Below are 24710 nucleotides of genomic sequence, written 5' to 3'. Positions count from 1 at the left end.
CTCCTGCGATGTGTGAACAAACAGTTTTTTTTAGTGTGATATTTCATGTGGGTAGGTGTGGTTTTCTTTTCTTTTCCATAATAATACCTTGGCCTCTCATCTCTTGCAAAAGATCAGATTTCTGGAATAATTTCCCATCCTGGAACAGAGGAGTGGCGGCATAAAACTAATTATATTTTATTTGCCTCTCTTAAAATAAAAAGAGCACCAGAACTCTGTCCAATATATATATATATCCTCTAGGCAGACAGGTATTTTAAAATTAACAAAGCTGTATTTATATATAACAGAGCAAATTTAGCCTGGGGAAAGATTTCATAGCTGGGTTGTCAACTCTAGGAAACAAGGCCTTGATCCTGCAGGTGCTTAAGAACATATGCCACAGTTAGTCATACAAGTTAATCTCAAAGGGGAACTGGTTACAGATAGGTAGCCGTGTTGGTCTGCCATAGTCAAAACAAAAAAAAATCCTTCCAGTAGCACCTTAAAGACCAACTAAGTCAGTTCTTGGTATGAACTTTCGTGTGCATGCACACTTCTTCAGATACAGGGGAACTATTCACTTAAGACTCACAAATTACCCCAAGACATCAGGCATGCAGATGAAAGTGAGGAGCATCTTGTGCTTAATTTCTGCATTCTGGGATGCTGCTGTAGTAACAAATAAAATTTTAGCGACTGTGGACATTTACCGTATTTTTCGCACCATAGGGCGCACTGGACCATAGGGCGCACCCAGTTTTTTTGGGGGGAAATAAAGGGGAAAAAATTATTTCCCCCCCAGACGCGGGGCTGGGGTGGGGGAAGCTCGAGCTTCCCCCGACCCCAGCCCCCAAACAGGCAGCTCTCTGCAAGCCGTGGGAGCGCTCCCGCTGCTTGCGGAGAGGTCCGCGAAGCCTGGGCGCGCTGAGCTCAGCCCGCGCAGGCTTCGGCATGCAGGCAAGTCTCCGCAAGCAGCGGGAGCCCAGCGCTGGGCTCCCGCTGCTTGCGGAGAGGTGTGCGAAGCCTGGAGAGCGTGAGGGGTCTGTGTGCACCGACCCCTCTCACTCTCCAGGCTTCAGCGAAAGCCTGCATTCGCACCATAGGACGCACAAACATTTCCCCTTCATTTTTGGAGGGGAAAAAGTGTGTCCTATGGTGCGAAAAATACGGTATTTGTTATACAGGCGTCTCCGTCCTCCCATGCACAACCAACTCATGCGCAACTGCATATATGTGTGGTGCCAGGAAGAAAACAAATTGATAGATTCAAACGAGGAAATGGCGGGAGACAGACAGCTGGAGAGTCTGAATGGCTCATGAGGAGACCCTCCCTGTAGCCTTAGGAGGACTTCAGTGAGGGCAAAGGAAACCCCAGAGAGACTGGAGGTACATCAGGGCTTTGTTTAGGCTGCTCAGCCTCCCTGCCTAGCAGCTGGCATGTGGGGTAGCGCAGGAGCAGCCACTTTTCTGTGAGTCCTCCAGCCAGCCCCAGATCTTCAACTCTAGAGAGTTGTGTGGAGAGAAAGTTGGAGAGCAGGAGGAAAATGGTGTTTTGGAGGCTTTTTAGAGGGTGTTCCCCACTTACACGGTTTTTGTTTATGCATGTGGGGCCTCAGAATGTAACCCTCACTATTCTCAAGCAAACGGAGCAGCAGAGGGAACTAGTGAAGACTGCAAGGACTTGTTTCGGGTCATGGTGACCCACATATATTGCTCTTTTAAATTACGGGCCAACACCACTGATAACTATAAAACACTAATGGGAAAACAAATTGGAAGATCAATTTCAATTCTGGGGCAAATCCAGGGGTTTTTTCCCCCAGCCAGAACTCACTGGAACTCAGTTCTAGCACCTCTCAGGTAGGTGCCATTGCTATTTTAAGAGAAAAAAATGAGACATTTATGGTGAGTTTTGGCACCTCTTTTTTCTAGAAAAATACCAGTAGCACTGAATAGATCCTTATTCCCAAGTGGCCTGACCTGGAAAATGTTGCCTCTTCAACTTTACCAAGCCAAATCAAAAACCTCTACCTCTTAAACAGTTGGAAGAGTAACCCTAAGGGCTTTTATACCCATGGTGGTTATGGCCTTCTGTTCTTTTGAAAAAAATAGTTGGGCTTTAGGTGGTCTGAGAACAGAAAATCCACAATAGCAATGACTGAATGACGGTGTTTTGTCAGGGATGATGGACACCTTGCGACCCTCCCAACTCCCATCAGCACCAGCCAGCCTGGCCAGCGGTCAGAACTGATGGGAACTGAAGGACAATAGCAGATGGAGGGTTGCAGGTTCTGCATCCTGGAGTCACCAAAAAAAAGAAAGGAAGGTGAACGGCGGATAGCAATCCCACTAGAGTGGAAGCACCTTAGCTGCCGCTGGACTTAATTTTATTGAGGTGAAATCGGGAGTTTTCCCTGCTCCTGTCCTGCTCTTGTTTTGAGGGAGGCAACAGAAGTTCTTGTCTAGCTTGCTGACTGGTATGTCCTCTAAGCCTTCCGTGGCCCAGGCCCTTTGTAATCCTTCCAGATGGAAGCTGTTTATCTTTGGAAAGCCTTGACTTTACAATGTAATGCTTTTGTTCTGCCATCAAGGAGGTGTAGAGGAATACCAGACTAGATTATCTCACTTGGCTGCTGAGGTAGCCTTCTGTGTGTTGCCTGCCTGGGGCCAGAGCGTGCCTCCCTTCTGTGGGTGTGTTGTGCATGACTCTCTGTGCGTGCTTGATGCTGGTTGCTAACGTGTTCCTCCTCTCTCTATAAAGGCTCTTCTGATATGCCAGACTCAAGGCCAGCTGTCCTCACCCAAAGTCCCAGCGTGATTTAATAAGCTTCTCTCCCACTTGGGGTTGGGAGAAGGGGGGTGGATAAGCCCTTTGAAGTTTTCTTAAAAGAAAGGGGGGGGGGCTGGAGAATTTTTTTTTAAAAAAATGAAACGCACACACTTCTGCTTTTCTGTGTCTGGTACAGAACACTTTGTACTGCATTCCCTCAAGCTCCGATTTGGTATCTGTGGGCTACTTTTTCACCGTTTTTCCTACTCTAGACTTCCTTTGCTTGTGGTTTGGTTACTAGCCCTGAGATAAGCAAGGGGTGGGTGCGAAGAATTACAAAAACCCCTTACTTATTCCTCTCTGCCAGATGGCCTCTTAACCAGAGAGGCCATCCTTATTTTATTTAAAGTGTGTGTACACTACGTTTCAGTCTAAAAACGGCCACACCACTAAGGTGGAGATAGGAACATAGAAAGCTGCCAGACCGTTGATCCATTTTGCCCAGTATTGTGTGCACTGACTAGTAGCCACTCCCCAGGGTTTCAGTGCTACCTGGAGGTGCTGCCAGGGCCCGAACCTGGGACCATCAGCATGTGCCACTGAGCTGCAGCCCTTCTCGCAAGCAAAATAGGAAGCTGCCTTCATACGGAGTCTGTTTGCTTATCCATCTAACTCAGAATTATGTAAATTGGCAGGCAGGCTTTTTAGGGCTTCATAGCCCTACCTGGGGAATAATAACAACAACAACAACAACAACAACAACAACAATAATAATAATAATAATAATAATAATAATAATAATAATAATAATTTTATTATTTGTACCCCACCCATCTGACTGGGTTTCCCCAGCCATTCTGGGCTGTTTCCAACAGATATAAGAACACAACAAAACATCAAACATTAAACACTTCCCTATACAGGGCTGCCTCCAGATGTCTTCTCAAAGTTGTGTAGTTACTTATCTCATTGACATCTCCAATGGGCAGCTGATGGGTGGCTAAGAGAGGGACACCCAGTTTAGAGCAGTGATTCCTTGAGTCGTTGCATTGTTTCTGTATAATGGAGCCTCACAGCATCCCCTGTGAAAGGAAGATGGTGGAATGTTGCTACCTTACTGCGTTGCTTAATTCCACCACCACGACCCCTTTGCCGTTTGACTGCAATATTCCCACCCCTTTCCTAACTGGGCTCCTGTACTTTTGAACAGCTGCCTGACTGGGAGAAAGGCAGCAGCTGAAACATTCCCATTGCACCATCTGCATTCTGGAGATGGTTATTTTTTCAAAATAAAGACTTGCCCCATCACCCACTTTCATATTTTCCCATGAGCAATGGAATGTAAGATCTGCTGCTAAATCCTCTGTGGCAGCCCCTTGCTACTCCTTCAATGCCCTGCCCTGCTTTGTGCCACCTAACCCCAAATTTCCCTTTTATTTCACCAGATACAGCCAGTAGCTGCATTGCACTGGCGTGCAGTTCTTTTATGTAGTGAGAATGCAGCTGTTTTGACATAATTTCTGTGTTAGTGCTAGGAGGAACTCCTGCTCCAGCGAAGGAAGGGTTGCCAACATTTTCCTAGCTCTTCAGCTTGGTTTTTAACAGCAGCCTGCAACATAGAAGTTTATAGAACAAAGCTTTTCCTGGCATGAGGATAAAATAATAAGGAAAGCTTAAAGTTCCTTAATTTTTGTGTGTTGAGCGAGTGTTGAAGGCCCTGGAACAGTTAAAACATGACAGCCCTTCCTTACCCACAGACTTGCTAAATGGCCTTGAGTAAGCCATGATCAACCTCCCTCTTGCAATGTGGAGATCATAATACTAGTTTGTACATTACAGGGTTGTTGTGCAGATCGCTTGAGAGAAAGTATGTGAAGTGCTTTAGCACCTTGAGACATAACTGCTATTATAATTTTTGGGGGAGAAAGAAGGGAGGGTATGAGAACTACTACCTTGGGGGGCCTAAGAAAGGCGCCCAGGCACAATTGAATTAGCGCTAATCAAGTTGGGCTCCTTGGCCATATGACCTGCTGAGCTGTCCTGCTATTCCAGGTCAGGTGCCCTGATTGTACCGCGAGTGCCGTGGAGTCAGCCTTGGGTATCTTAAGGGCAGGTCGGTTCTCATTAGCTCCTCATAATTAGATTGAGCTTCCCAGATCTGCTCGCTTTCCTAGGAGGGCTCCAAGTAGAGAAGAGCTCCGACATGTGACAGGCCATCGGAAGGAGAGGACGTCCCTTACCAGATGAGCTCATGCATTATTCACATGGCCTGCTTTGCCCATTTCGCTTTGGAGTGCATCTTTGGTGATGCCCACAGTGGATTCTGTCCAGTAGCATCTGAGCTCAGACTGTTTGGAATGTCACCTTCCATATGGGACAGAGATCGCTCAGTGGAGCAGAAGTGAGAATGTTGGCACGTGCCACTTCTCACCATGGAGAACTGCACTCATGGGAAAAGCTGAGCCTGCCCAAACAATGCCTTATTGTTGATCTTGTTATCAGAGAACCCATACAGACCATCGACCTGGTTACCTCCGGGGTTAACTTGGTTGTCTGAATCACCACCCTGAATGTTACCCCACAGCAGGTGCAGCCGTGTGGCAGAACTTGTGGTGAAATGTTCTTCTTTATGCGGCCCAAGAGGGCCGTGATTCCCCACACAGTGCACGTTGCCATCTCTGCAAAACTGCTAAACTCTCTCACACCACCCTGTGAGGCGGAAGTGACGTTATGATCCGACGCCAGATAGAAGGCCCCATTGTTGTCCTTAGTTCCTTGGCCAAGGGAGATGTGGCATAAGGGCATCCCTTTGTGTTAGATTGCAGAAAATGCCACACAGAAGGACATGTCGGTCCTTCAAGCCTCGCAGCTGCGGAGGCTGCAAAGGAAACCGAAAGGGAGAGGTGCCCACATTCCCAGCTGTGTGCATCTCTGCCGTCAAAGACAGATGTCAAATATTGCGTGGTGATTTCACACGGTCGAGACCTCTGCTGAACTTGATGCTGTGAGAGAGAGCAAGGGCGGGCCCAGCCCTGTCAAAGCGATCGCTCCCAGCGCGGACTGCAAACAAGTCTTCGACTGTGCTGCATTGTCTTCTTATTTTATTTTATTTTATTTTATTTTACAGTCATATCCAACACGTTTTATAGAACACAGTCCTATAAAATTATGCAAGGGATGGAGGAAGTGAATTGAGAATAGTTTTTCTCCCTTTCTCGTAGCACTGGAACTCAATGGACATCCAATGAAGATGAAAGTTGGAAGATTCAGGATGGATCAAAGAAATAATAATAATAATAATAATAATAATAATAATAATAATAATAATAATAATAATTTAATATTTATACCCCACCCATCTGGCTGGGTTTCACTAGCCACTCTGGGCGGCTTCCAACAGAACACTAAAATACAATAACCTATTAAACATTAAAAGCTTCCCTAAACAGGGCTGCCTTCAGATGTCTTCTAAAAGTTTGGTACAGTGCTGCCTTGCAATACGAAATTAATTTGTTCCGCAAGTCTTTTCGTCTTGCGAGTTTTTCGTCTTGCGAAGCACGGTTTCCCATAGGAATGCATTAAAAATCAATTAATGCGTTCCTATGGAAACCGCCTTCAGACCAGGTCCGGGGACAGTCTGTCCCCCGACCTCTTCTGAAGGCCGGCGGGGGCGAAAGTCTTTGTCCCCCCTGCCTGCCTTCCCGGGAGAGCGGAGAAACGCAGTGCTGCGTTTCTCCGCTCTCCCGGGAAGGCAGGCAGGGGGGAGCAAAGACTTTTGCCCCCCTGCCAGCCTTCAGAAGAGGTCCAGGACCTCTTCTGAAGGCGGGCGGGGGGCAAAAGTCTTTGCTCCCCCCCCGCCTGCCTTCAAAAGCCATCCGGGATAGCGGGAAGCGCTTCCCTGCTATCCCGGACTGCTTTTAAAATGCTGGCGGTGGGGAGCAAAGCCTTTCGGCCCCCGCCGGCCTTCCTGGACCTCTTCTGAAGGCCGGAAGGGGGGGGAAGGCTTTGCTCCCCACCGCTAGCATTTAAAAGAGGTCCCCGGAGATTTCCCTATGGGCTTTCTTCTTGCGAAGCAAGCCCATAGGGAAATTCGTTTTGCGAAGCGCCTCCAAAACGGAAAACCCTTTCGTCTAGCGGGTTTTTCGTCTTGCGAGGCGTTCGTCTTGCAGGGCACCACTGTAGTTATTTTTCTCTTTGACATCTGGTGGAAGGGCGTTCCACAGGGTGGGTACCACTACCAAGAATGCCCTCTGCCTTGTTCCCTGTAACTTGGCTTCTCGTAGCGAGGGAACTGCCAGAAGGCCTTCGGCGCTGGACCTCAGTTTCCGGGCAGAACAATGAAAGTGGAGACGCTTCAAGCTTTCTTCAAGCTCCCATGGGAAGCAGTGATGGCCACCAACTTGGATGGCTTTAAAAGGGGATGAGACAAATGTCACGAAGGCGAAGGATGTCAATGGCTACTAGCCACAGTAGCTATGCTTTGCCTCCTGCCTCCACAGTTGGAGGCAGCAATGCTTCTGAAGACCAGTTGCTGGACACGATGGGAGAGGACTCTTGTGCTCTGGTCCTGCTTGCAGGTTTTGCCACAGGCATCTGGTTGGCCGCTGTGAGAACAAGATGCTGTTTACAAGCCTCCATAGCTGTGATGCACACAGCAGGGAGGGAGGCCTCTGTGCCAAAACCACTGTTGCTGTTCGTGGGGAGTTGAAGAGTCCTTTTGTGCCACTTCAGTTTGTGTGAGAATGACTCAGTTGGCAGCTGTGTCTGCTCTTCAGCTGTCCCGAGGAAGGCTGCAACTTAGTGCTTTTAATGCAGGAAGTCCCAGGTTTGATCTCTGGCATCTCCAGAGATGCAGTGTGAAGTAGTGGTTAAAGTCCTGGGAGACCAGAGCTCAGATCTCCACTCTGGCCACGAAGCTCAGCGGGTGACCTTGGGTCAGTCACTGTCTCTCGGCCTAACTTACGTCACAGGGTTGTTGTGGGGATTAAATGAGGAGGGAAGGACCACGTACATCGCCTTGAGGTCCTTGGAGGAAAAAGGTGCAATGCAATGCAATAAATTAATAAGATAGGAATAGGAAGGTCCCTTGCCTGAAATCCTGGAGAGCGGCTGCCAATCAGTGTGGGCAGTACTGGTCTAGATAGATCAGTGGTCTTGCTCAGTATAATGCAGCTTCCTACAATCCCTTTACAATTCAAAACATGGCCAGGTTAATAATTAGTTGCTGACTGGGGTTATGCATGCATTTAGAATTAACTGTCAAATAAACGTGATCAAATCGCTGATGTGGATTTGCTGAAATGCCCTTTGCTCACAATGAAGGAATGACGGCACCTCAACATTTGAGGCTGAACCATGAATGCAGGGGTAGTTTTGCTTCATCCCAGGGCACGAGCCGAGTGACTGTGGGAAAAGGGGGCCTCTGACAGTGATAACATAAGGAACACTTGGCACATTTGGAAAACACTAGGCTAAAAATAGCAGGAGAGAGCAAGGGGACAAGGAGCTTGAGGATTTGGAAGAATTTGTCTCTATTGCTAAATGCTCTGTTTTGACTTCGCTTTGGTGAGGCAGTTTTTAACTCCTTTCATGCTAGACTAATGGGATTTCTGGCAGGGAACACAGCCCTAATATAGGAGTGTCAGGCGGGTGGGGTCCACAACTGAGTAGGAAATACTTTTCATTTTCCCAAGTTCTTTCAGTTTGAAAGCTCTTTTTGTTTCCTAACAATTTCTTTTCCTGCTGTTGATGTTCCTATCATAGATTATTCTGATGGATTTCTGGTTCTTGGCATGAATATCTGATTTGTAATATTTTCCAGACAACAAAAGAGCCCAGAAAAGATCTTTGCATGCGTGTGTGTGTGTGTGCGCGCCCTTCCTCTTCCCTTCAATATGATTTTGTACAGTGGTACCTCAGGTTACATACGCTTCAGGTTACATACACTTCAGGTTACAGACTCCGCTAACCCAGAAATAGTACCTCGGGTTAAGAACTTTGCTTCAGGATGAGAACAGAAATCGTGCTCCGGCGGTGCAATGGCAGCAGGAGGCCCCATTAGCTAAAGTGGTGCTTCAGGTTAAGAACAGTTTCAAGTTAAGAATGGACCTCCAGAACGAATTAAGTTCTTAACCCGAGGTACCACTGTATTTGCGGGAGGCTTGGGGGAGGGGCATGTAACTTTGCAGTGCAAACCCCAAGACCTGTGTTTTTTACCACCTCACATGAGAATGGGCCAGCTTTGATTCCCACACTACAAAATGTGTATGTGCATGTGTGCACAGTTATTTGAACATGATTAATGCCAGTGAGTATTGCCACTCTTGATTTAAAGTAATAATAATGCTGCGGACTCTGGGTAAACTTACCTTTGGTAGCCTTACCTGCAGGGGGTGGCAGCTTTACTAATGCACCAGAGTGATGCTAGGACAGGGACATTGTGGGAAATGGAAAGGTGGCTAGACCCAGCTGCCTCACGCTGATTGGATTTAAGGGTTAGAAAAAAGTAACAAGAGGGGGGCTTGGGGGCAGGCATTGGCAGATGCCCAAGAATGCTGACCCCTTTAAGCTTTGCATCTTGTATTTTACCCCAGAGAGGGAGAAGTTGCAGCCTTGCAGTCCGGCACTGACACTTTGCGATTCCATCATTGTGATGGGTAGAAAAAGGGATGCAGGAGGTTAGTACGCATAGGAATTGGGGATTAAACGTTGACATTTTAGTCCTCCGTTATTGCTTGGAACTCAGGCACACACTAACGAATATTGAAAAGCCAGAAGTGTACAGGATCATTGTCCTTGAACTGAAGACATTCCGCTTTCGCATTTTGCTGTGTGTGAGACCAGGCAGGAATGCATTTTGCCCATCTGAGCTGAAGCAGACTAATGACATCTTTTGCAGTTTATAATGGATAAAACTTCCAAAATCCGCAACTGGGCAAGAAAACATCGCCCAACTGTTGATTTTGGGTTTTCCCCCCCTTATGGGACAACATGGCTACCTTTGCTTTTTATAGTTCACACTTGATTTCTCTGTCCTTCATGATGCATTTGGTGATTGGCAGATGAATGCATAAGCTACCTTAATCAAAAAGCCTTGCTTAGAAGGTAACATGAAAGTTTCGTTTCGTTTATGGTGTTTGAACTGTGATGGCCGATGGTATATTGGATTGCAATCGCAAGACTGGGGGTGGGGATACTGATTCCAGGACGTGTTTTTTTCAGAGCATCTTCTGGAATATCAGGATGAATTACAGACTTCCTGGGCCCTGGAAAATGAGTGAGGTGATAATGAGGCTTTCAGGTTTTACTGTTATTTGTGAGATGAGCGTAGAACACATAGGGAGAATGGAGAAAATAGTAATCGGAGGCTGTACATTTATTTCCTTTTGTGCTACCAACTTAAATAGTAACAGTCTTTGCAAGATGGTTTGCATTTCCAATTAAAAGCTAAAGGTTACATTTGAAGCTCCATGTGTTTTTTCAAGTTGAACCTATGGCAGCCCAGAAGTAAGCACCATTGTGTTTAAGATTGCAGTCTACTGACCCTAATAAACTGGATATTGTGCTATGTGCTGCTGTGCTTTGGGTGTGTATCTTGTTTGTGTGCATGCATCAACATATCAGCACATCTGCCTAATTTTTTTTGGACTCTCTTTAGCGGCCTGGCTGTGGGGGCTGGCATGATGAGCACTTGGAAATTTACCACTACACCACAGGGATGGTTTACATATATAAGGCACCACTGAATGTTGCAAACCACAAGGAATTTACATATATGTGTGTGAACCAGCAAAAAGGGTGGAGAGAAAAGTGCCACCATTATCTTTGTTTCCCCCCCTCTAGGTTTTTCACTGGCTGGGGGTCTGAATAGTGAAAGAAGCCCCTCCCCAAATATCCCCCCCACAGATTTCCACCAAGAGCTACTAGCCCCATTTCAGACCCTGTCAGGTGTGACCCAAAACTGATACTCATCTGGTCGATTTCTCTTGCATGTAATTGGAATTTTCCTTTCTCCTGATCCTAGCTGTTCAGATTCCCCCTCCCCCCCAGTACAAAAAGAAACCAGTGAGCCCGGTTGGTGGGATGCTGTGTTTGCATGTGAGAAAACTAAATAAAACTGGGGGGAAATCCATTGTCTCCCTTGATGTTTCCGGCCACTGACCCTTATTGTTGCCATCTGCCCAATCCCTCCTGCTTCCCATCAGCAACCCTAGTGCATGGGTGGGGGGGGGGAGGAGGCAGGAGCATTAGCAAAATAAAGAAAGCAAAAAACGGAGGGTGGACAGTACAAGATGTGCTGGTAGAGGAGTTTCTGCTTGCAAAAGGAGAGTTAGATGAGGCTGGTGTAGTGCCTGTTGCCCGCATGCCTTACTAATAGGCTTTCGGAGCATCTGGCCAGCTGTATTTGGAGATCTAACCTGGTGGGCTCAGCAAGGCAGTTTTTTGGGGGGTTTTACATATGTATGTGAAAAGGGAAGGATGGGAGAAGGAGCAGAGGAGGATGCCACAACAAACTTTTTGCTCATTGCTTGGCAGGTTCTTGCCCTCTCTTGTTGCATGCGTGTCTTGCCACCTGTTGACAGGTTTTTGTTTTTTTAATTGTTTGGCAGGGCCCTGTGGGGCCCTTGCCTCCATCACAAGCAAGCAGAGAGAAACGCGTGCCTCTGATTGTGTCCTGCTGCTGCGTGTGGGTGGTAAAAATAAAAATCTTGCAAGTGTGGGTGTCCTGTAATTGCAGCAAAGATGGATGGGGTGTTTTCTTGAAGCTGCTGGGCTGTAGTGGGAGGGTGGGCTTTTTATAACTCCTTATCAGTCTACAGGGTGACTGTCTGTTTCCTATGTGGTTCTTCTTTTGTAAGCGCTAGTCCTTTATTCTTGCTGAGCAAGGGGTGATTCAGTCCATAGTGAGAATTTTTAATTTATGTATTACATTAATTTATGTATTGCATCTTATATTTCAAGGTGGGTCCCCCGACTTTCATCCTTGCCACGACCCTGAACAAGGGATCCATCCTGTAATCTTTGCAGTGCACCCAATACCCAGATGGGATCTGATAGGAGGGGCTGCAACACACTTCTTATTTGCTGGGTGCTGTCAGTACTAAGCTTAGATAGTACCTCTGGGAGCAGGTAAGAGCTGGCCTGCTCAACAGTGTAGAGTAATTGAATTTAAAATGTAGTGCCATGCAAGAGCTGGTTCAAAAACTTTTGCGTTCTGGGCATAGCTGTCAACTTTCAAATTTGAAAATAAGGGACCAGCAGCCTTGAAAATAAGGGATCAGCAGCCTCACCTGTTCCGGGGACAGTCTACGGGATATCTAACAATCTGGGATAGCAACAGGAAATGGCACTGGAATAAGGGAATTTCCCGCAAAAAAAGGGAAGGTTGACAGCTATGGTTCTGGGGTGGATCCAGGCAGAAAGGGACAAGTCTGTGTTCTTGTTCCAGTGCTTTCAATGCCACAGGGCAGTTGCTGGAGCAAGCTGCCGCAAAAAACCTCGATGTCCACGTGTGTCCACTTTGACACAGCCTGGATGCCTTGATTTGTATCACTCACTCTTTCTGAAAGGCGCTTGCGCTGCCCACAGAGCAGCAGCCAAAAGAGCAATGAGCTGCACTGTGTCCAGTGATCCTGTGACCCTGTCACACTTTGGGTGTGCTCTAAACTGAAGCAACCGGAGATCGAGCAGCGCTAGACTCCCTTGCCTTAGAGGTTCTCAGGTTGCGCTAAGTAGGACTTGGGGTGTTCTGCAGTAGTGGCTCTTCACTCCCTCCTCACAGCTATTGGATAATGAATATATTATTACTGGAGAATAAGTCATATTGGACTTAGAATCATAGAGTTGGAAGAGACCACAAGGGCCATCGAGTCCAACCCCCTGCCAAGCAGGAAACACCATCAGAGCATTCCTGACATATGACTGACTGTTCGTGGCAAAAATAAAAAAGAGACTTGTGGCGTTTGAAAGGTGCAGGCAGGCAGACGGAGTCCGCGAAGGTGCTCGCCCACAACCTTCTCAGGCTCCGTCTGTCTGTCTGTCTGTCTGTCTGTCTTTCTGCACCTTTGTCATCTGCAGGCCATTTGAGCTGGCGCAATCCATTGCCAGTTCAAATTGCCTGACAACCAGTATCGCGATCTGAAAGCCATACCAGATTCAGACAATTTATCAATACATTGCCCAGCTCTACTCCTCACCTAATTTACCTCACACAAGGGTATTGTGAAAATAAATAGAGGGAAAGAGGGGGAAGATAACCCAGCTAGGCTGCCTTGAGCTTCTTAGGAGGAAATGCCGGACACAAATCTCCTGTCCCCCTTGCTGGGATTTCACCACAGATTCACCACCAGAGTTGGCAAGTTGCTCAAGCTCTCCAAAAAGCACTATGTAACCCTTTAGGTCAGAAGAGTGTTTGCTTGGCAGCCTCACTCCGGGAGAGGGCATGTGGAATACAGTGAGCGAAACGGCCTCCCTCCTTGCCCGATCTCTGTGGTGACATCTTTGTAAAAATGTCAGGAGGAGTTCAGAGGGATTTTCGTCTGCTTACTCTGGGGCTTCTTTTCAGCGAGTTGCTTTAATGCCTTGGATTTTTGCTGGGATTAGCGAGATGTATTTACCTCAGAAGGGGGAGGAAAGTGAGTGTATAAAAAAAGACAGATTCTCTTAAGTCGTAGATTGGAATCAAAGCTGGAGGAATGAAAGGAGCTTCTGTGTGGCCTGGAGCCTGTTTTTGAAGTGCTGAGCCTACAATAATACAGTGTTGGCTGCCTTCTTTGCTTCCATCTTCTAATTCATTTTTTTCATTTGTTACATTTACACCCCACTTCTACCACAATGGAACAAAAGGGTGGTATACTTGGGGTTCCTAGATAAGCAGATTTAGACCTGCTTAGCTTCAGTGAGGTATCTACATCAGGTTCCTGTAACCAAGGGATGAGGAGCCTGTGACCTTCTAGATGTTATTGGATGCCAACAGCTATCAATCCCAACCACCTTTTCCAGCCAAAAGCCTGGCTTGAATGCTGTGATCAAGCCTTGCTTGGATCAGCTGGGATCCTCCTTTGCAGCATGGCTTAAACTTAAGTTGCACAGCAAAGGAAGCAAGTTTCCTGATGTCCCGTTGGGGAGCTAAAGACCTGGTCTGCCAGGCTAAACAACATTTCACACCCAATATAAATGCACATGCATGACCACCTAAGGCATCATGCAGTGCACAGACTGCTATTTCACACCCTGCAGGTGCTGAGGTCTAATTTGAACTGTTGATGACATATTGTAGAACAATTATTTTCCTGCTACTATATCTTTAAGTGGAAGAGAAGTCAATCATTTATCTTCCATTAAATTAGTATTGGGCCACCTGTTGCAGAGCAGAATCATATAATTGTACATTACTACCACCACCCTAACCCTGCTAAATATAAATCTGAGTAGGTGGTTCAGCAAGGATTACAACAGATTTTGCTAAACTCGCCCCTTTTTTTATTTCTAAGGATTTGATGGGGTGGTGCAGAGCTTCAAGTGAATGTTTCCAGGCCAGAAATGTATGATGTGCCTTTCTTGTTTCTTATGCTGCCGCTTGTTTGTTTTTCATAGGCTACAGAATCTTGGCCGTAGAGCTGTTTTCCACTGACTTGAACCCTGTGGTGCAGGAATTTTACCGTAAGTGTGGCAAGGCAAAGAAACATTGGAAGTTACTTTTTGCGGTCAATACTTTTGTTCCATATAGCTTAATATTGTCTGCACTGAATGGCAGAGGCTGTTCACAGTCTCTGAAAGAATGTTGAAACACAGCTTAGTACGAACGTGGGGGCTCTTGGAGAGGAGATAGTGGCCGCTTTGCTCCCCTTTTGGTCCTGCTACTGCTGTGAGCCACGCCATGGCTTGGCTTGGCTTAGCGCAGGGGTCTGCAACCCGCGGCTCCGGAGCCGCATGTGGCTCTTTTACACCTTTGCCGCGGCTCCGGGGCGGATACTAGCGAGGGGAGGAGGCGCATTGTGCGCCCTGACACTCCCCACTGTGACGGGCGCTGTACTGGCTGTGATGTCGCATGGGGGCGGTGCGTGCGTTAGTCACGCACTGTCCCGACGTCACCTTCCCACCCGCTGTCAGATCGCGGCTCTGGAGATATATTTGTTTTAAATGTCGCAATGGTTTTGCGGCTCCCAGTTTTTTTTCTTCTTCGGAAATGGGTCCAAGTGGCTCTTTTTGTCTTAAAGGTTGCAGACCCCTGGCTTAGCGTGTAGGCCGAAACCAGATTCATGGTTCGTCTTGTTCCCGATAAACCACAAGCTGCAGCCAAAGTTTGCTGTGGGTTGGGGACAAATCATGAGCCTGGGTTCGGATGGCAGCCTTGGCCAAAGCACTGCTTAGCTCACAGCAGTGCAACAGAAGCAGTATTGGAAGAAGGCTGAAGTTACTGTGATCTACTCTCCAGGAGCCCATGCTTCTGCACCAAGTCATGCCTTGGCTTGTGTGTAAACTGAACCAGAAGTCTTCCTCACCCCTGCCTGGATATGAACCTGGGACTTTTTGCATGCAAAACATGTGTTCTGTCACTGAGTTATGACCCTTCTGAAGAACTGGATGGTGAGGAAAGCCAGTCTTCACCTGGATGTTAACCAGGCCTGATCCTGCTTTGCTTCAGTGCCAAACATTGTCAGGTGCCATCAAGCTACTCATTGGGACAGGAGCAGCCAATGTGGTGCCCTCCATATGGACTTCAACCTCCCATCAGCCTCAGCCAGAATTGCCCGTGGAGCTGCAGACCAGCACCACACTGGCCAACCCCGCCAGTGCTTGCAGGAACCAAACAGTCCCGAATTGCAACTTCATCAGGGCTCCTATGCCTTTAAGGGGCAATACATAAATGTTATAATAAAATGAGAGTTCCACCCCACCCCCCGCACACTTTCTCCCAAACCCCAACCCTCTGATTTTTTTAAGAGACACCCCTCTCTGTCACCTCACACCCAGCATGTCCAGCCAGTTGCAATAAATTGTTGGCATGAACTAGACTACTGTTTTTGTATTTTCTCCCTGTAGTTGCTATCTGTGTTGGCTGCTCACTTGCTGGCTCGGGTCCACAATCTCCCGTCCAGCAGCTTCTTAGTTTCAGCAGATTTTTCTCCACTTGGGAGGCAGATGGAAGGCGAGGTTCTTGGCTTCACTGGGCGAGGCTTTTCCTGGAAAGGCTAAGTAAATGACAAGATGTTCCTTCTTAATCTGTGCTTGTGTGTGTTCCTTCTGCAGGTGCTGAGCTTTCCTGCATCATCACTTCCACCAAGACAGTCAATCCTAGGATTGAATGGAAGAAAATTGCGGGCAAGGACACAAGCTACGTGTATTTTGACCACAAGATGCAGGGTAGGAAATGTTTGCAGCTATTTTCTTCTTGAGGTTTCATTTGAACCCCAAGCAACTTTCTGTTCAGAGTTTCAGAAAAGCAGATGGGTGCCTAGAACTTTTTGCCATTTCCACTTAAGGCTTTGTGAGCTATGAAGGCTAACTAAGATTTCCAGGGGGCCGGATGTATCAGGGGACACCTTCCACCCTTCTTCCTTGCCTTTCTGTAGGAGACTGGGTGGACCGTGCAGAGCTCCATGGGAGGACATCACTGATCATCCACAATGTGACCCGTGCAGATAAAGGCATCTACCGGTGCGAGGTTGCGGCTCCTGAAGACACACATATCGGAGCTGAGATCAACATCAACCTGACAGTTCATGGTATAAGCCTAGATATCCTCACACTGTGCACGTACACAGAGATTGGATGCCTTTTGTTCAAATCACTTGGTGCTAGGAATGGCTTTGTTCCATCCTGTTTCATTCCCGCTGGCGCTCAGTCATAGACCTGCACATCCCATTATGTGCAGATTTTTCAAAAGGCACAAAAAGCCTGCATTTAATTGTACACATTTTGTGAGCAATTTTTCCATAAACTGCAGCTTTTCCAGTGCTTTTCAGTGCATTTCCCCTTAAGATGTGCAGCTTTTTTAAAAGTGTAAAATATATTAGCTATAAATTCTTTGGAGAAGGAGAAATATATGAGTACATGAAAGTACCTTTTATCTGTCTCTCTAACTCACTGCTGTCTACTTTAAGCAGAAGAGTCTTCCCAGTCTCAAGGGGAGGTTTCTCCCAGCCCTGTCACCTGAGAAATCTCTTAACCCGAAGTCCCAGGAGCTCAGCTGCAGAACTTCTGCTCTGCCTCTTTGTGATAAGGGCTGATGGATGCCAAATGGACAGTGAGACAGCAGTTGATGCCTGGCAAGCTTGCTATGTTGGTCCCCTATTCAGCCTTGATGTCTGCCTAGCTTCTGAGACCAGGAGCAGGGAGCCATTATTGTTGTTATTATTTAAAGCAGCTTGATCTTATAATGTGCTAAAATTCAACCAATCACCGATTTCCCAGTCCTCTCAGATCATGCTTCTTGAGAGCCGACTTGGTGTGATCTGTGGGGCTAATTACAGTGCAGAGTGAGGCCTGCACCTGTGGCCTGTCTCTGCCTTGCTCTGTCGCTGCCCTGCTCTCTGGCTCATGAGACTGGGGGGCAAAACCACACCCAAGCATTGTGCATGTTTTTTGCAGTGTTCATTGGAGTGGCGCTGCTTTGTGTTTATTTTGTAACTGACTTGGAGCGGTTTAGCTTCTACTCTATTCAGCATGAAGGGATGAATGAAACACATGTTGGGTGGGATGTGAATAGTGGCAAATGATTAACCAGTCTGACTTACCTAGTGGGCATCTCTTTCCCCAACAGTGAAACCAGTGGCCCCAAAGTGCCGAGTGCCCCAGTCAGTGCCCGTGGGTAAATCTGCTACTCTCCACTGCCAGGAAAAGGAAGGCTTCCCCGAACCAACTTACAAATGGTACCGTAATGGTGAAACTTTGCCTCTTGACTCCAAAACCAGCTCCAAATTCCAGAATTCCTCCTTCACTGTGAACACAAAAACAGGCACGTTGGTAAGTCTCACGCGGCAGGCAGGCAGGCAGAGGAAGGGTGGATTGTCCTATCTTTTGGGCAGTGTGTTGGATTGGATCAGGGTTAGCCAATGTTGGTGCCCTCCAGATGTTGTGAAACAAAGATCCTGTCGGTCCTATCAAGCACGGTCAGTGGCCAAGGATTATGGGAGTTGTAGTTCAGCAACATCTGAAGGGGCACAGTTTAGCCACCCCTGAATTGGATGCTCCTCTGTTCACCCCTAACTATAATGCTATTAGCCTGTTCAGACATTCACTGAAATGGAAATTTTCAATGAGGAGTGGGGACATACGGGCATCCCCCTGGACTTAACCGTCCAGGGGCCCTTCACCTTTACCTCTGATGCTCACAATGTCACAAGTAATGTGACTGATGTGCATAAATGTGTACCCAGACATACCTGATTTGCACGATCATTTTTTTTCTTGGAAAAGGTCTCCAAGCGACACCCACACAGAAATAACATAAGGGGTGGGGGTTGTACAATACATCATCAATATATTGCCTAATGTTAACATTTATGAAAGAACACACCCGCCATACAAACCACACTCAGATAATAAACAAACAATGCTCTTGACCCACTAATTAGCAGATAAACAACTATTTTATCCCCCTTTTAACCTCCTGCTCCACCCAAAAGGCTGGTTTCAGGCCAGCTATTGCAAATCAGCTGTGGGTGGGTCCAGCATCCTCCTCCAGGGATACTCCAACATCACTCCACTCCCTTCAGAGGAGAGCTGTAGCAAAGCAAAGCAAAGCAGGGAGATTGTAGCAACTCTTTTTCCTGCTTTGCAGTTGGTCTGGCTTAAGTTTTTGCCTGCTTAATGATGTCTGTGCTGGGTATGTGCACCTGCTTTCTCATATATGGGATGGGAAGTTTGTACATTTATGACTGATGGTTCACGGTTGAAAACGGTCTGCTTCTCCATGCCTGGTGACAGAAACTTGAGGCCAAGCAGGGTTGTTGTTTTAACCAACCACCTGGCCTTTAACACTTAGCTCTCTCTCCACAATATTTTTTTAAAAATCACAAAAAATTGGGCAGACAGCCATTTTAATAGCGCCCCTTCATGCATTTTAGAGGCACCTCAGTTTGTCCTATAAATCCAAAATATATTTTAAGCAGGCGCTTTATGCACAACGTATCATTTGAGTGTGCAAGGGAGCACAGAAGTTTCAAATCCAGAGGCAAATTAGTATCATTAATAAGAAATATGCTTATTCTTAAGAAGCCAGCTCGTTTCAAGCACAAATCCTAAAATATATTATTTTTCGGTGGCTGCAAATTCATTTCTGACTGAATGATGGTATATGGTGTTGCCGCCCACCTTTTTGGGATGGTAGTTACGAACTTTAGAAATAGCACAAATTGCTAGATTAACAGATGCTGGGGGGCGGGAGGAGAGATTATTTCTGTAGAGTTTTTTCCTTTTTCCAGAAATCGTTACCTTTTTAATGCATACCAGAATGCATATTACATTGCTGCAAGACTGGGTGCTGTTATATTTTATGTAGAATACTCATTCAGAAATTAAAAAGAAAAGAAAAAAAAAACCTATTTCTAAAAGAAAGCTCTTTGTACTAATGGCTTATTCTTACGGTTTAGGTCAGCCTTTCACAGACTGGTACCCTCCAGATGTTGTTGCACTCAGGCCCTTTCAGCTCTACCCAGCCCGGCCAAAGAACCATATAGGCACTCAAGTTGCTGCTTTGATGGCTGTCACTCAGAGCAGTGTTTCACTTCTGGAGTAGGGTCGTATCTCAGTGGTAGAGCATCTGTTTTGCATGCGGGAGGCACCAGGTTCAAGCCCCGGCATCTCCAGGTAGTGCTGTCTGAAACACTGGAGAGATGCTGCCGGTCAGTGTAAACTATACAGAGCTAGGTGGACTAGGGGCTGGAATCAGTGTAAGGCAACTTCCTGTGTTCCCAGTGGGAGCTGGTGATGCCAAGCTGGCCAAATCTCAGCAATAATGGCTGATATACATCACACTTGGGGTCTGGAGGGAACTGACAGGGCATTGCCTTGGTGGCTCATAGTGAACTTTTATCTAGTCCAGTATTCTGCTTCAAACAATGAGGACTCCCTGCCCCAGCAGATGCTTTGTGAAAGCTCACAAACAGGATGGCAAAGACCAGCTATCCTCCTCTGTTATTTGTCCCCAGCATCCTGGTATTTGTAGGTAGACTGCCTCTGAGCATGGAGGCTCTGTTAGGCTATCATAGTAGCTAAACGATTGTCCATCCCTCCACTAGTTTGGCCAGTCCTTTTATTTGTAAGCCATCTATGATCACACCTGTTACCTCATTTTGTGGCAGCGACTCCCATAAGTTAATTGTGTATCAAATAAAGGGGAGAAAGATTTCCTTAGTGTCTGCCTGTTTCATTTGGTTACTGTTGAGTTCCAGTCACTAACAAGAGAGGAAAAAATGCCCTCCCTGCTGGCATTCATTTTCTCCATTTTACTAATTGATGCTATAACCCCACTAGCATTTGTAGCGGAGCACCTTTTTCCCAACGTTGCACACGAAGAAAGCGAAGGAGCTGCCAGCCTCTCTTTGATCTTTCCCTCCTTAAAATGTTCAGTAGTTCTTCCAAGTGCTAAATATAGGTACAAAACGTAGGAGACACTTCTGTCCCTTCAGCAGGCACTCACGATGTCCTCTGCCAGCCTCAATTTACACTTTGGCAAGAGAGGGCTTCCTCAGCAGTTTTCTGCCAGGGGAGAACTGGTTGCTGGTTCGTTCCTGGACCACCGGCCTAGCACAGCATGGGGAATGCTTCTATTATTCATATCAAGTAGAGGCAGTCGTAGTGCCAGGTCATTTCTGGGGCTCCCTGCATTCCATGGACCTAGCAGGCTGGGGGGAATGTTCTGCATTCCCTGCAGATCAGCTTTTTATGCTCTCACTCTCAGCCCCATCAATTTTATAATTGTGAACTTGAGTGGCCACTGAGAAACAGGAGGGGGGCATCACCAGCAAGGCTCTGTGGAACCCAGAGGTTTCCAGAAATACAAAAACTGGGGAAAGCATCTGACTGATGACTAAGCATGGTCAGTAGCCCTGGAATGTTGGACATGGAATTGAGTGCCTTGGAAAGGGGGTACAGCTCAATGTCTGGATCCCTGAAAATGAATGCTCCCATTAGGAGGAAGAGTACACACTGCCACATTTCATTTCAGGCCGCGCTTGTAGCTTCTAATTCTCTAGGTAGAGTTCAGAGCCAGTTTACACATTCAGAGGGGGAAAGGCATGTGGTGCAGACATCTGGGACCATGCCATTTCAGAATGCAGAGTGGGGGGGATATTATAGGTATTACTCTGTCATCCATAGGCATGCATTGTGCTTTACAAAATGCAAGAGGACAGCCCCTCCTGGTATATAATTCAGTGGGGAGATGAGAGGAAGGAAACGGAGGCAAAGAAAATGGGAGGGGTATGCATTTATTTCATGCTCTTCATGTAGAAAATGTCCCTGTATGCAGAAAGCATGCTAGGCTTAAAGCTTCCTCTCACTTAAGCACTGCTTTTTCTACATGCAGGGAGTTTTTTTGATGGAAGGAGCCTTCAAATATGTGACCCCCCCCTCCAACCACCCCCCACCCCATTCTGAAAGGGTACAATCTCAAAGGATGTACTGTGCAAGAAACACACTGAGTGCCTGGGGAAAGCTTTCATAAATACCACCTATTACTGGGAATCACAACTTGTATTTGTACAGGTCTTCAGCGAAGTGCAAAAAGGAGACACGGGCCGTTACACCTGTAGAGCGACGAATGCCGTGGGTGATGCCTGGTGCGAGGAGATGGAGATGGAAGTCTGTGAGTCTAGGAAGTGGGGCAGGGGTGGTTTTTTGCTGATGTTCAGGATGCAGTCTTTCCCCTGCAAATAGGGAGGGGTTGGATGTTCATGGCTGTCTTTTCTCCTCCAGATGACCTTAACATTGCTGGCATTGTTGGAGGGGTCATGGTGGTCCTCGCTGTCCTCTTGCTGACTACGGTGGGAATCTGCTGCGCCTACAGGAAGGGGTTATTTGTGAACAACAAGCAAAATGGAAATAGGTAAGCCTAAGCAACTGATTCCTCATCTCACTGCTTTCCCCCCAGGTGATTTTCTCTCAGCAGAGGGAGCGAAAGACCATGTGATTAAAGCCAATCTGCATGCACACATGGGACTGGGTTGCATGTAAGGCCAACTGCTTTAAAGAGCAAATGCCTCAAATCTGGTGCAATGAACTGAGCGCTCATTACACAAGGTAAAAGAATTCTAACAAAGGGGCACTCTCAACGGCTGCAGGACAGTCAGCTCACATAGGCACAAGCAATGGCCTACTCTCCCTACTTTGAATGGAGAGAAACATTAAAGGAAACAGTCCTTGGCAATATTGCTACAGTGGTACTTCTGGTTGTGAGCAAGATCTGTTCCGGAGGCCCGTTTACAACATGAAAAGAGTGCAACCCCCAGCGGCGTGTCTGCACACATGCGGGTTGCGATTCACTGCTTCTGCGCATGCGTGTGACGTCATCTTGCGTTTCTGCGCATGCATGAGCGGCAAAACCCGGAGGTAAGTGTGTTCTTCGGCATGCAGGAAGTCTCGGGTCCAATTCAAAGAATCTCTAGTTTAAAAGGATCTGTTTGCCAGCTGATGGGAAACCCTGGGGAGACACTGCCAGCCAGAGCTGACAATACTAGGTTAGGTGGACAAATTGTCTGACCTGTGATGAAGCATCTCCCTGTGAAGCCAGTACCAGCCTTGTTCTTTGGGTGAGTGTTCACATTCCTTCTTCAAAAGAAATGGGGGTGATGGTGATTTTCGAAGCTGGGGGATAAGCTCTGACTGTAGCAGGTTTGCCCATCCTGAGAGAACCAGGGCTTCTAGAATGCTGCTGGTCAGGATGTGGGGATCACACAAGTGAAATAAGGCAGGATGGAGATGCAGGGCCCATTCTCAACAGGGCCTCTGTGCCCTTTAATCTATGCCTGTGCAGTTTTGCACCATGGCTTCTGAACACAGGAGTTTTAACTTACTGGCACTGGGCAGAAACCTTGTGCTCAGACGCCTGACTTCTTCATTTCTGTCATCTGGTGCTCAGCTTTCCCGTTACTGCATCTGCTGGGTGACGTGAAATGAGGCAACTTTCCTGCGACCAGCTGCAGTAGCGAGTGAGCCCAAAGGGAGCAGATGGCTTAAAATTAGTCACAACAGGAAATGACACCCGAGGAAAAGGAAGGCCCTGGGGCAGTGACCAGAGAAAGATAACGTTGTTCCCATCTGATTTGTTCAAACTGACTCAGGCTTCCGAGCATTTTCTCCTAGCCAAATGCCAAACTACCAAACCACCAAGTTCTGCCTGAAAGGCGACTTAGTGCCCACAGCTTTCTTTCTCCTTCCCGTCCCTCCCAACTTCACTCCTGTAAGCATTTTGTCTTGCCTTCTCCTTGGACTCCTTTAGTATTGCGCCAAATGGGCATTCTCAGAATTCATGTCTGCTTATTTCAGTGCAGTGGAAAGAAACTTTGGCCCTTTTGATTTGCCATCATGGGGAAACCTTTTTGGACCTCCTGGCTTGTAAGAGTTCAAGCCGCAGCTACAGAGCACGGTGCTTCCTTTCTGAGCCCCAAACCAGCCTATGCATTTTACCCTGCGGCTTTGTAATGTTCCCTGCGATCTCTTCTAAATAAATACATAGGTAAAATCATGTGAGGGAGCACACACACAGTCCTCCCAGCAGCAGATGCTTGAAAACCAGTGATCTAAGAGCCTTCTTTCCACGCCGCGAGTAAATTGTTTATTCCTTGTTTCCAGCTACAAGACTCCAGCGAAGCCAGACGGCGTGAACTACATCCGCACAGATGAAGAGGTAAGAAGGTCCCCCGGGGCCCAAAGTCAATAGATAAATTTGAAATAGGTTAGATCTCAGGGCGATGCATTCACTGCGGTGTTTGAGATGAGCCAGGGGAGGCAGCTCCAAATGGTAGATAGATGTTGGTGCTGACTTTGGACGTTGAAGCTTCCTGATTCAATGCTGCTTTTATATATATTTAAAAGGCACCCTCTCCCATAATGCTCATTTAATAATTAGGGCAGAGTGCCAGGGCTTTGTGCCCTCTGGAATTCAACTGCTGGACTGGGAAAAGGTGGATTCTGTGACCTGTATAAATTAAGAAAAATTGGTCTGATTTGCATATTTGTTTCTTATTTATAAATTAAGTGTTTCACTGAACCCCGCCCAGTTGTGCATGAAGTTTTCAGCCTTTGCTAGTAGTGGGTGAGAGAAGGCAATGAGCTGCTTTCCTCCAGAGTTATATAGATTAAATAATTCTATCCCGAGTTATTTTGTTTGCACAAAGTGTAAAGGTTCATTGCATGCAACTTTGGGCTTTTTAAGTGCAGAATAGATGTGAATCCGGGCTTCCCTTCAAAGTGGAATTATTTAGCTTCACAAGGCAGAACAAAGCACCTTGAAAGTTAAATGGAGGAAGCCAGGTCCCTGCCCCAAGCAGCTTGCAATTTAAATCTCAATGGTAGGGGAGCCAACAAAAGAAAGGGAGGAATGTGAGCGAGTGCCGTTAACAAGCACCCTTCCTGCCCATGCACAGCTTGATCTGGTTCCCACTTTCCCATCTGTCTGACCTTCTCAGGCAGGTGAGAAAAACAAAATATCTACCCTGCAGCAGAAACACACACGTGGCTGCTTTAAGGAGCCCTGGAGTCATTCAATCTGCATGCACACATGGGAGTCATTCAGAACCACAAGCTAAAAGGTGAGCTGCAGCCGCCTTCGTATGACTCCACCTATAGGAAGAGGCCAGGGAAGTCTCAGGAGATTGTGCTGGTTGGAGCACTACATGTGGCAGGTGTGAGTGGGAGGCCGAGGAGGAGGAAGAACAGAGTGCTGCTTTTTTGACTCCATCGCCTCCATTCTGAAGCCACAGGGACCAAAGGGATGTGTGAAAACCCAGAACCC

At 47.0% G+C, this 24710-nt stretch overlaps 1 protein-coding gene and 1 long non-coding RNA gene across 2 annotated transcripts in view; both read left to right on the top strand.

The window, feature by feature from the left end:
* The window catches only part of JAM3 (junctional adhesion molecule 3), a 42025-nt gene that overhangs the window by 11840 nt on the left and 5475 nt on the right, over positions 1 to 24710 (top strand). The window contains exons 2-8 of the mRNA XM_083714817.1: positions 14348 to 14413; positions 16004 to 16117; positions 16327 to 16479; positions 17517 to 17719; positions 21464 to 21563; positions 21674 to 21803; positions 23549 to 23603. Coding sequence (XP_083570943.1) covers positions 14348 to 14413; positions 16004 to 16117; positions 16327 to 16479; positions 17517 to 17719; positions 21464 to 21563; positions 21674 to 21803; positions 23549 to 23603 — 821 coding nt within the window. The remainder of the gene's footprint in view (positions 1 to 14347; positions 14414 to 16003; positions 16118 to 16326; positions 16480 to 17516; positions 17720 to 21463; positions 21564 to 21673; positions 21804 to 23548; positions 23604 to 24710) is intronic.
* Positions 1239 to 2899, top strand: LOC310832445. The gene is made up of 2 exons (XR_014558304.1): positions 1239 to 2377; positions 2744 to 2899. It is a non-coding gene; the product is annotated as an uncharacterized lncRNA (long non-coding RNA).

The sequence above is a fragment of the Podarcis gaigeae genome (genome assembly GCF_964106915.1).
Source record: "Podarcis gaigeae genome assembly, chromosome: 15".
Lineage (NCBI taxonomy): Eukaryota > Metazoa > Chordata > Lepidosauria > Squamata > Lacertidae > Podarcis > Podarcis gaigeae.
This window is presented reverse-complemented; position numbering and strand designations above follow the sequence as displayed.